This window comes from Notamacropus eugenii, chromosome X, assembly GCF_028372415.1.
Source record: "Notamacropus eugenii isolate mMacEug1 chromosome X, mMacEug1.pri_v2, whole genome shotgun sequence".
Lineage (NCBI taxonomy): Eukaryota > Metazoa > Chordata > Mammalia > Diprotodontia > Macropodidae > Notamacropus > Notamacropus eugenii.
In genome coordinates, this window is record NC_092879.1 from 51,797,279 (window position 1) to 51,809,742 (window position 12,464).

Genomic DNA, 12,464 nt, shown 5'->3' on the forward strand with positions numbered 1-12,464 from the left:
CTGGATATTACCTGCAGTGGGGGTGGGGAGTTATCCTTTAGAAGCAATCTAGGCTCCTCTCGGCCCAAGCTAGGCTTATCGGCTTCCCCGATGGAGTTGGGGTGGGGGGGAGTGCAGAAAGGGAGGGTAGAATTCACATTTAGCCCTTACTACTGTGTGGGAGGGTTGGCTAACCCAAGGTGGGGCACTGCCAATGACAATAGGGTGTTTGCTCGGGGTGCTATTTCTGATGCTCCCAGAAGTTGTGCCTGTGTACCTGCTGGATTTCCTCCATCCCGCCGTTGGCAAACTCAAATACCAGTTCGCTGCTCTGTACAGCAGTGGCCATGCTGCCTCCTCCCAAGGCCAGTGAGAAGGGGACCTCTAGGGCCTTGAGATCTTCTTGGGATCTTCTGAGAGTCACACAGGCAAACTACGAGCTGTAAGAAAATCTGCCCCGGGGTCAGGGTAGCATACTGGGTAGGGCTCAGCTGGCTGGAGAGACCTGGGTAGAAGACAGGGAGAGGATAGAAGCTTGTCAATTCTCCTTCCCCTGGGTCCAGTCTGTTAGTCTTAAGGACTACCAAGGGGAAGTGGGAGGAGGAGGAAAATGAGAAGAGAAAGAAAAGAATCCTAGATTGGCAGAGCTGCGAAGCTCCAAAGAGATCATCCACTAACTAGGGGTGGGGATCCTGCAGCCTCGAGGCCACTGTCAGAAGAGGACAGAAGAGGAAACTGAGGTCCAGAGGAAGAAAGTTAATTGCCCAAGGTCATACGGTCTCCTGAATTCCGGTCCATTGCTTTCTACCACATAAAAGTTAAAAGAGAAACAGACAAGCAGAAACAAAGAAAGGGGGAAGGAGAGATTGGGTGGGAATCAAGAGACAGAAAAATGGAAGGATCCCACAAAAGATAGGAATGGGGTGTAGTGTCAGACAAAAGAAAGCTAAAGGCAGAGAAGTGAAAAGAGAGAAAATGTCTCCACTTAACAAATGTTTATTGAGAGTAGCACTGGCCCTGGACCCAAAGAAATAATGAAAACCCCTGCAGAAGCCAGGCCTTCTCCTGGAGGGGAGGCTGGCAGCTTTAGCTGCTTCAGTCCCTTCTCTCCTTCCCCTCCCCTCTTCCTTTTCCCTTCCTCTCAAGCCCCTGCCTCTCCTTTCCTCTTTCTTCATTTTCTTCCCTTTCCCACCTCCTCTCCTTTTTTCCTCTCCCTTCTCTTCTCCTCCTTTACCCCTCTCTTCTCCTTTTCATTCTCCTCTCCCTTCTCTCTTCTTCCTTCTCTCCTCCTGCTGCCTCCCACTCCTTTCTCTGGAGAAAGCCCTTACCCTTTTTGCCCAAAGCCTCTGTCTCCCCCACCCCAGCTGGAGCAGAGCACTTCCCCTCCCCCAACCTGCAGGGACTCGGGGCCAACATAAGACACAAGTTAGAGAAATTGGGATTCTGTGAGAGCCAGTAAGGCCCTGCACAGTGGGCCCACTGGGAGCCAGCTGGCAGAGTCAGTCAGAATTTGCCCCCAGACTCCAGTGGAGGAAAGATCTGTGCTAGCCAGGGACTGTACTAAAAGCCTGGCACCTACTCCCACCCCCCCTCCCGCACTTATATAAGCTTGGCCAGAGAGGGCTGGCAAACAGGGAGACAAGATGCCCTGGCCCAGAGCCCCCCGACAGTTGACAGTTGTTCTGGTTTCAGGACTGAAATGTCACCCTGGGAAAAGCATGGGGACCTACCCCCCCAACCTCCCCGCCAAAGTCAGGGATCAGCCTCTCCTCTGGGAACTGGTGAAGATAGAAACAGCTTGGGGGATGGGGAGGGCATCCTGCCTGGTCTCCAAGTCCCTTTCAGGAGCCCCTCCTCTAGGACCCCTGCTTGGAGTACACCAGTGCTGTCCCTACCCCCATACCACAGAGACTAACAATCTTCTTCTTGCACCCCATCTTATTTTTCCTATTTCAGGTATGTTGGTCCTGCTCCCTCCCCACGCCCCTCCCCCAGTTTCTGTAAAAGCAAGGACTGTACCTTTGATTTGTCTCTCCTGTATCTCCCACAGTATTTGACCCAGGGGTAGGCACAGATGCTTGGAGATCTTATTCAGGACTGCAGCTTCAACTCTCCCCCCTATACAGATGCTTCCCCAAATCTACACAGCCAGATTGACCTCCAGTCCTCTCTCTCCCCCTACCCGCTGGACATCTCTAGCAGGATGCTTGACATCAGCATCTCCAACGTAAAGTGACCAAAACAGACCTCATCATTGCCACCCCCCCCACCTCGACCAGCTCCCCTGCCTGGTTCCCTGTTTCTCTCAATGGCACCCCCACTTACTCTCCTAACCTCAGAAACTCTTCGACTTCTTCCTCTTCTCACCACCCCCCCTCCCCCTTCAACATTCAAGCAGTTGACAAATCCGGTCGATTCTACCTCAGAAAGCTTTTAAGTCCATGGCTTTCTCTCCATTTCCACTCCTCTCACCTAGTTCAGACCCTCATCCCCTCTCCCCAGGATTATTGCAACAGCAAATTAAGTCTCCCTGCTTCCTCTCCAATCCATCCACCACACAGTTGCTGAAATTATCTTCCTAAGGCTCAAGCCTGGCCATGTCCCTTGTCTATTAAAAAACCCGTTAGGAGCTCACCATAACCTACTGGAAAAAGTCTAAAGTCCTGACCTTGTCATTCAAGACCCTCCTTGATCCCATTTACCACTCCCGCCTTACCTCCTACATATCCCACTATGTCCTCTGCGTTTCAGCCAAATTCTACCTTCCTCCTCCCTAGTTCTTATCCTGCCCTCTCTGGTCTCCCTGTCTTTGCTCATGTTGTTCCCCATGCTTGGAATGCCCGCCCCCTCCAAAAAGAAAAAACCAAACCAACCAACCCATCCCTGCCTTCATTCAAGACTCAGGTCAGGCCATATATCACCCATGAAATCTTCCTTCCACCTGGGGAAAGTGGGTGTCCCTCTTCAAATTTCCAACAACCCCTAATATTTATTTGTGTACATCATCTTGTATAACAATGGTTAATATTTATAGAATGCTTACAGGTTTGTGAAGTCATATATTATACATACAGATGTGTGCATGGATATGTGTGTGCATAAAATGTCATCTGATAACCCTAATTCTCCATCCTTCCTTCCTCCTTCGAAATTCAATCAAACAACTGTTGACTGACTGATTAAATGTCTACTAAGTGATTGTGCTGGTAATAAGGACACAAAATACAAAACCGAAAGCATTATCTGCCCTCCAGCCTAGGAGATATTGTGGCCCAATGGAAAGAGCCTAGGATTTGGAAAAAGGGGAGCTGAGTTTGAATTTTGATACCCAGTATTACACAGGTTGATATCCAATCTACTGATGTGACCTTGGGCAGTTTTTCTCATTTGAAAAATGAGGCAGTTGGACATTTTCATAAGCTGTGTGACCCTTGGCCAGTAAGTCACTTAACCTTCCCTGGCCTCAGTTTCTTCATTTGTAAAATGAAAATAATAGCAGCACCTACCTCCCAGGGTTGTTGTGTGGATCAAATGAGATCGTAATTGTAACTGCACAGAGCCCAGCAGTGCTATGTAAAAGTTATTGTTATTAGGATGATGACCTCTCAAGGTTGTTGTGCTGAGCAATAGATGCGTGCAAAGCACTTTGCAAGCTTTAAAATGCTATAGAAATGTCAGCTGTTTTTATGATACGTAAGATTTGTCTATGTTACTATTTCACAAGAAACTGGCGAGATCATGCAAACTTCCCAAAGGCGCAAATTGGGTTTTATTTGTCTTTGTATACCTGCCCAGGGTCTTGGACTTCATAGGCCCTAAACACTGGTTTATTAAATGTAATGGAATTTTCACATATTAAAGTCCAAAATCCTGACTCTGGCATTCAATTCCCTCCCTTATCCAGAGGCAGGATTTGAACGTGGGCCTAGGCCCTGCTGGACATGGAATCTGTAGGTCTGAGTGACCATGGCCTTCCTTTCTTTGGATCTGTTTCCTCCTAAAGGTAATTATACTCATTCTGCCTCCTACTAGTAATAATAATATTTCCTCCTAATAATAGCTACAATTTATATGGTGTTTTAAGGTTTCCTAATAAGTACTTTACAATTATCTCACAACAACCCTGGAAGGTGGGTGCTATTATTAGCCTCACTTTTCAAGATGAGGAAACAGGGGCAATCAGAAGTTAAGTGATTTACCCAGAGTCACTCACCTAGTTCGGGAGGCTGGATTTGAACTCTGATCTTCCTGACTCTATATGCACCCACTGCACTACCTAGCTGCTTCCTAGGCACTGCTTTCTTCAAAAGGCTAGAGATATGGGTGGGGGAAGGCCATGGGGAGGGACCTGTTGCCTTGAAAAGAGCTGACCTAGGTTCAGATCTGGACTCTGCCACCTCACCTGTGTTCCTTATGCTCTCAGAGCCTCAGTTTCCCCATTTCTAAAATGGGGGAGGGGTGGACTGGACTATATGGCCTTTAAGGTCCCTTCCAGCTTGCAATCTCTGACCCATTGTGTGTCTCCTGCCTTGTTTTGTTATTCTTTAAAGTCCCAGGGGTCTTACCTACCCAGCTAAGCTTCCTTAAACCAGGGAGGGACCACAATCATAGACTTCCTGTGTATCTTCCCCCCACACACAATGCCTAACGCCTAGTGAGGACTGACTCAGTAAAGCTTGATTGATTTCTCTTGTTGACCTGATTCCCAGTTCTGTTTAACACCCCTGGAGGCAGCAATAAGCAGCAGGCCTGTAGCTCCGCCCCCCAATCAGCCAGCCAGTGACCACATCCTTTGGGGGCTACCACCACAGCTGAAAGGCCAGGAAAAACCCCCTTCCCCCAGAAGCTCTCAGCCTGGAGGGGGGAGGGGGGAGAGGAAGAGGTCTGCTGGCTGGCCCAGACCTTCTTACTTTGATGGGAAAAATGAACTTTAAAAAGGGGGTGGGAGGAAAGGCTGCCCTCAGCATGCACCTAGGTTGGTTCCCTAGGCTCACACTGAGCCTGTTAGAATTCTACTCTGTCCTCAAAGCTAAGTAGGAGAGATCCCCTATTCACTCCCATTTTCCCAAGAAAACATTGGCTTGCAAACTTCTCTTGGCCCATTTCATATCTACACCTCGATTGGCCCCAAACAAAAATCACAAATAACTAAGTAAAAAGTGTAGAAAGGCACGCTGGTCTCAGAGGTAAGAAGACCTAGCTTTAAGACCCCCTACCTCCGGAAAACACTGTAACCCTGAACAAATTGCTCAAACTCTCCATGCTCTAATCCAGTGGTGTCAAACTCAAATAGAAACAAGAAATAGTAAATCATACCTACTGATCTCTGTGGGCCCCATATTGACTTAGAAAACCACATATTAACATTATCTACGTTCTATTGTATTTTTATTTATTTTGTTAAATATTTCCCAATTACATTTTAATCTGGTTCCAGGGTGTACCTGGGAGTGTTCAGGCCGCAAAGCCACCCCACAGGCCAGGGTTTGACCTCTCTGCTCTAAGCAAATCTCCAAGATCAGAAATTTCAGAAAAGGTGATGACCTGAATTGGTAGAAGGAGTCTTCCCCACCTGGGAGGCTGCCGATACAAATGAAATAAGGTCCAATCATTATTACTATTAAACTAGAATGTCCCTGAGGACAGGCACTGGGTAATTTTTCTTCCTTATATCCCCAGAGCTTAGCGCAGGGTCTTGCAAATAGTTGCCACTAAATGCGTTTGGTTAAAAAAAAAAAAAAACGAACCTGAATTCTGACTCCAAATACTTCCTCTCCTGTCAAATGGTCAGAGTAGTACCTGGCCTTGCTATCTCACAGGAGCTCAAACAAAAAAAGTTTCTTTATAAGATTTAGTGTAGAGAAGGACCTTTTAGAGATGGCCCAGTCCTCATTTTACAGATGAGGAAACTGTGGCCAAGGGAGGGGGAGGGACATGCTCAAGGTTACACAAGGAGAAAGATCATAGGACCTGGGTTCAAATTTTGGCTTTACTTACTCTCAGAGATCTCCTGATCTTGAGCAAGTCACTCCTTTCTGGGTCTCAGTTTCCCTGCTTGTAAAATGAGAGGGTTGGACCAGGGGTGGAGAACCTGTGGTTCTCTAGGTTCTTAAGTGCAGCCCTTTGACTGAATTCAAATTTCATGGAACAAATGCTTTTATGTCCCCATATGGGGTCAAGACTCACAGTTTAAAAAGAGGACAAAGCACTGGGCCTGGTCTTAGGAGGACTTGAGTTCAAATCCAGCCTTAGGTACTTGTTAGCTGTATCAAGTCACTTCATTTTATTCTGCCTTAGTTTCATGATGTGTAAAATAGGGATGGTAATAGCACCTACTTCTCAAGGTTGTTGTGAATTTTAAATAGGCTAATGATTGTAAAATCTTTAGCACAGTGCCTAGAACACAGTAAGTGCTTAATAAATGCTGGTTTCATTACTCCTTAAGCCATTTGGAGGACCCAGAATTTATTAACTGCTGACCAGAAATAAGATGACATCTCCCACTCACCACCACTCACCAGTGGTCATTCAACACTTTTAGCCAATCCAGAAGGCTGTATCATTTCTGCCAGGTGGTTTAGCAGAGCCCTCCTACTCATAAATGGGCCTCCCTGGGGCCATGTTCTTTTGCTGGTCTGGGTCCTCCCGTGGATGAATACTGGTGTCTGGTTGCAAACTCTGTGCCAGGAGGTGTGTGGTGTATGGGGATTGTTGGCCCATGTGTGCATCTGTGCCTGCACCTGCTTACATATAAAAGTGTACGTGTGTGCAATTCTGGGAGACTATAGGCAGATAGTTCCCCTCCCATACAAGCAGTCAAGTCAAGTGGTCTATTCCAGTCCAGCCCAAACTGATCTCCCCAAAGAGAAACCTGCCAGAAGGGGACTGCAACCCCAGAAGCCAGCGATTGCCTTTTAGCCTGGTATTCTAGCATCCTGAGCCCTGGGTCCTTCAGTAGTGGGCACTCCATAAAAGTGGGCTGAACTGAATTGAATGGGTTGGGGGGAGGTGGTATCAGTTCAATTCACCATACATTTATTAAGCACTTACTACATGCATGGGGGTTGCCCTTCCCTCAAGGAGCTGATATTCTACTGAGAAAATACAATCGAAACATAGCTACATTCATACCGAGTGTATTACCAAGTAATATAAAGTAATTCCAAGAGGGAGAGCGCTAACACAGAATCAAAGAAAAGGCCTCGCTGGAGGAGGCAGCTCCTGATTTGAAGAAAGTTAGAGATACTGACAGGTGAAGGTGAGAAAAAAATGCCTTCCAGACACCGGGGACTAGGGGATGGCATGTTAGGGATGAGGCTTGGTGAGGGAAGGCTCCGTGACGGGCTCAGGTGCGGGATCTTCGAGAATGATAGGGGCTCCGAGAGACATCGGGCCCTTGGCAAAGACGATGGGGAAAGTTCGGTGAGGGGATGGGCTCAGCGAAGGTGATGGGGGAGGGGGGTTCGGTGAGGGAATCTGGGCCTTCTTCGAGGTCGCTGTGGAACGTTCAGTGAAGGGACGGGATGGGAGGGGCTTCGGGAGGCAATGGATGGCGATTGGGGGTTCTGGGGATGGATGGGAGGACTCCACAAGAGGATGGAAAGACGATGGGGATTTCAGTGGGGGCGACTGGGAGCTAAGGGAGCGGACAGGGGACACAATGAAGGAATAGGGGACTCGGTGGAAGGATGGACCTCTCAGTGAGAGAATGGGGAGGGCTATAGGTGGTTGGGGACTCCATCAGGAAGTGGAAGACTCAATGAGATGGGGAGGGTCAGAGAGGAGGTGAAGGAATCAGCGAGGAAATGGAAGACTTCCAGAGCTGAAGAGGGACAATGAGGAACTAGGAAATTCGATGAAGGAGGTGGGGGCCATGTTGAGGTGATGCGAGGGGCTCTTTGAGGGTGAGGAGCTCAGTTCGAGGAAGGGGGAATCAATGAGATCCAGGTGCTCAATGAGAGGATGGGGGTGCTCAGGAAGCCGGATGGAGGCTCAGAGTTGCCCAGTCCAGTGATGGGCTGGAGCCAGCTGCCAGTTAAAAACCAGCTTGTCATGCTGGGCCCCCGTTTTCTGAGACAAGCTCAGAGGCTTGACAGCCATAGGGGTGATGGGGGGCGCATGCAGGGGTTCAGGCTCCCGACGTGGCCACCGCTGCAAAGCCCCCCCCCTCGGCCAATGCTGCCACCTCTGCGCGCAGAGTGCGGGCACCCTAAGACGACTCAACCACCACCGTGGAGGAGAGAGGCCTGGAGCAAACTCGAGGGGGGAAAGAGGAGCCAATGGGCTCCGTCCTCTCTATCTTAAGCATCTTGGAGCACTTTCCAAACTCTGCGAACCTCGCGCCTCCCCGCGCTGCTCGTGCCGGAGCCAGTGCCAGAGCTGGTGCCGCCGCCGCCGCCGCCGCCGCCGCTGCTGCTCCGCGACCCGCGGATGGGCTGTGGGGTGGGGTGGGGGGGCGCCTTGGCCGCGGGCGCTCCCCGAGCGGCGGCGGCCACGACTGCCCCAGACACGCCCCCGGCCAGGCCCCGCCCCCAGAGCAGAACGTTCCGATCCAGTAGGCCGCCGCCGGCCCGGCTGCCAGCGTCCAGGCTCCGGCTCGGGTCTCTGCAGGTGTCGGAGGAGTGCGGAGGGAAGGGGGAGGGCCCTGGAGGAGGGAGAAGAGGGGCTCTCATTTACATGCGGACTCTGCCCCCTCCCGCCTCCGGCGCGCAGAGCGCCGCAGCCCCTCCCCCCGGGCCCCCAGGAAACCGCCGCCCGGGCCCGGAGGCTGGGGGGGGGGGCGCCCCGGCGGGAAGGAGCAGGGGGAGGGGCCACAGGCCTCCAGCCCTGGGAACCCCAGGGCCCGCGGGCGGGGCCTCAGTCCTCACCTCTGCTTCCCGGCGAGGCTGAGCTGAGCCCTGGGAACCTTTTCCCCCTTCTCCCCTACTCCTGGGACTACGCGGCCCCAAACCCCGGTCCCAGCGTCCCCACTGGAGAGGATGGGCAAGCGATCTGTGACCTGGCGCGGGTACAGAGCGCAGGATAGCTTGGGGTGCTCTGCGCGGGGGTGGGGGCGTGGAAAGCAGCTTCACTGTTGCGAAGACGCACAGCCGTTTGGATGCAGCAGCAGCCAGTCTCGGCCTCCCCCCTCCGCTCAGGATCTCCCCAGCTCAGTGCCAGATCCCGGTCCCCAGTGGGTGGGTAGGTAGTTGAGTGACTGAGTGAGTGACTGAGTCAGTGAGGAGTGAGTCATGGAGTGCGTTGGTGACAATTCCCTCAGCTGACCCAGTGGAGCTTACACACGTTGCTAGTACCGTTTGGCCCCCTCAGGTGAAGCGACAGGGCCAGAGGCCAGATAGACACAAAGGTGGACCTACCAAGTGTAAGTCTCCCTCCTAGCTTCCACCCACCCCCTTTCACTGGTGCTTTCATGCGCATCACTGAGACCACTGAGGAACGCCTACACACACACACACACACACACACACACACACACATACACACCTTCCGGGAAGCCTAGCAGGAATACTCAAGATTTTCCAGTTGGAAGGAACCTGTTGTCCGCCAAGTACTCCAACATTTCCCCCTTCCCCATTTTACAGAGAGGGAAACTGAGTTCTGAAAAGGGAAAGGGACTTCCCCAAGACCAGAAAAAGAAGTCGTACCTTCACCTCAACAGCCTCCCCTCACCCCCAACCACTGCCCCAAAAGGTACCCTCCAGAACACTTACCCCTGTACCTTTATACAGATGAACCACCAGCCAACAACATCCATCAACTACCAGCTACAGCAGACTCTAGCTCGTGATCAATGAACTCAGATATTGACGTTTTACTAGACTGCCCGGACAGAGTGAGGGGTGTGGTCCCGGGGCCACAGAGCTCAGCCCAGCAATGGAGGGAGCGAGCAAACAGGTTGTCGCAGATTACAAACCACAACCTTGGTCTCTCTTTCCCTAGCCCTGAGCTCCAACTCCAGTGTGCAGAATTCTCCTTCCCTTGCCAGCTCGCTCTCTCGCGCGCTCTCTCTCTCACTCACACACGCGCGCACACACGGGAGGGGGGGGGAGCTGGGACCCAAAGCTGATTTTTTTTTTTAATAAAGCTCCTCCTTCATGTTCCTTTCTGCCACCCCCACTATTTGAGATGAAATCAGGAACAGAGAGAGAGGCAAAGATAAAGACAGTGGGAGCTGGGCCGCCTGGGGTCTCTGTGTGCTTATTTACATGAAAGCTCTGTTTCCTTCCTTGTCCTCCAGGCCCCAGCATATTCCAGCTTTGGGTTTAACATAACCCAGACTACACCCAATACATGGTTCCAGAGCCTGCCTTGGGCCCTGGCCCTCACTTGAAATTTCTGGGGTAGTCAGGGGAATCTGAAGTTCCCTAACACTGCCCAGGGGTTCTCTGAGGCAGGCAGAGGGCAGGGCAGGGATCGTCCTGAGACTTCCTGGAGGATCCAAAAATGACACGTGGAATGAGCTTTGGCTTTGGCATTGAGAGCCCTTCATGTTCTGGGTTAAGCCAACCTTCCAGACCTCTTCCACATTACTCCTGTTCCTCCACACATTCTACCTTCTAGCCAATCTGGCCTATTTGCAAAGTACTCCTTTACAGCATTCCACCTCCCACCTCCCAGATTGTCCACAAGCATCCCTGTTCCTGTAACTCTCTCCCTCCTCACCTGGGCCCCAGAATTCAGTTTGCTTCAAGGCGGAGCCACTTTTTGCAGGAAACATAATGCCATTACTTATTTATGAGTACTCTTTCCTTATATTCTTCTGTAATCATTTCTCAGTTTAAATGTTGAATATCCCAGTAAGCTCAGTGAGGGCAGGGATTCTTCATTTTGGCCTTTTTACTTCTACTGCCCAGCACATAGGCACTTCAAACAACTACTACCTGCATTGAATTAAACTATGTTCCCATCCTGGTTCCCAATACCACGGCACTGTGTGAACAAGTCATGGTCCCTGGGCTTTCATTTTCTCTTCTGTGAAATTCATATAGGGGAGGGGGAGACAACAGAGTGGGGCTAGACTTCAGAGTCAACTTCATATGCACTGGGGGAAGTGAAAGGGAGCAGCGTCTCTTCTCCAGCCCCCACCCCTGAGGTTGGGAAAGGTGTTCTGGAACAGCGCCTTCCTCCTCTTCCCCACACAAGATTAGAAGAGGGGAAGTTGTGGGCAAGAACTGAACAGATCCAATGAGCCTTCCCTTGTATAATTCTGGAGTTTAAGGGTATGACTAGAGGCCTTTGAAGGTCCCTTCCACCTCCTTCTATGATTGTGTATTCATGGGAATATGTGGCTCTAGGAAGAGACCAGAATTGTAGAGTAGGGAAAGCCCCAGATTTGGTGCCAATAAATCCTTGTTTTTCTACTTTATAGACTTTGTTATTCTGAGAAAGTCCCTGCCTGTCTCTGGGCCTCAGTTTCCTCTTCTGAAAACAAAGGACTTGACCTAGATGACTTCCAAGGAACGTTTCAGCCAGCTTTACACCCAAGTGTTACAGTTGGCCCAGCCTGGAGTTAGGAAGACCTGAGTACTGACACTTGCTAGCTGTGTGACCCTGGGCAAATCACTTAACCTCTGCCTCCATTTCCTCATCTGTAAAATGAGCTGGAGAGGGAAACGGCAAACCACAAGTATCCTTGTCAAAAAAACACCAAAAAGATTTATGTCAAAAGAGTCGGACATCAAGAGGGATTGTTAAAAGGCTTGAGTTGGAAGCTGCAACTTCAAATCCCAGCTCTGCCAGTCAACTGACCTTAGTCAAGCTCCTTCCCCACTCTCAGCCTCAGTTTCCTCCTCTGAAAATGAGAAGAGGGGGAGGGATAAACCAAGTATCTTTTAAGATCCCTTCTAGCTCTATTGCCTATGACCAGCTGAATCTCAGGTCTGTTCTAGAGCTAACCCTTAGGGTCATGAACAGCAGGCAAGAAAATACATGGCATCTATCCTTCCATCTTACTGCCTTCAAGGGCCTGCTTTCCATAGCTGATCTGCTTGGAGCTCCCAGTCCTAGTCCAGAACCACACTGACTTTAGAGGGCATCTACATCAACTCCCCACCCATGTTACAGATAGGGAAACTGAGACTCAGAGAGATCACACAGTCCATTTGTGGCAGCACTAGGATTAGTCCCCAGTCTCTCCTCAGTTGCGATGACCTGTGTACTGTGGAGGAGAAAAGGGAGGTGAGTCCCAGATTTACCCCCTTGACTCACTGCGTAGCCTTGGGATGGCCATTGAATTTCTCAAGACTTTTCCCCATCTTGAAAAAGGGTTATGGGAGAAATAATCCTTAGGCTGCCAACTAGAGGAGGATCAATAGTGTGTGATGGGGGAAATCATTCCTAGGTTGGATAGCAAAGACGATCAAATGAGGCAAAGTGGATGCAAAGTCTTGAAAAAAATGAAAAACTCAAGGGCTTGTTGCTGTTATCCCAGGCTATGGTTTGATATTGCAAAAAGAGAACTTCCAGCCCTCAGAGACAGGAGACTT

At 50.4% G+C, this 12,464-nt stretch overlaps 1 protein-coding gene across 2 annotated transcripts in view; it reads right to left on the reverse strand.

Annotated features, from left to right (window-relative positions):
• ELF4 (E74 like ETS transcription factor 4) overlaps positions 1 to 12,464 on the reverse strand; it is a 57,791-nt gene that overhangs the window by 12,994 nt on the left and 32,333 nt on the right. For both annotated transcript variants that reach the window (XM_072626331.1, XM_072626330.1), the window contains exon 2: positions 257 to 484. In XM_072626331.1, the coding sequence (XP_072482432.1) occupies positions 257 to 328 (72 nt within the window). In that variant the 5' untranslated portion in view covers positions 329 to 484. The remainder of the gene's footprint in view (positions 1 to 256; positions 485 to 12,464) is intronic.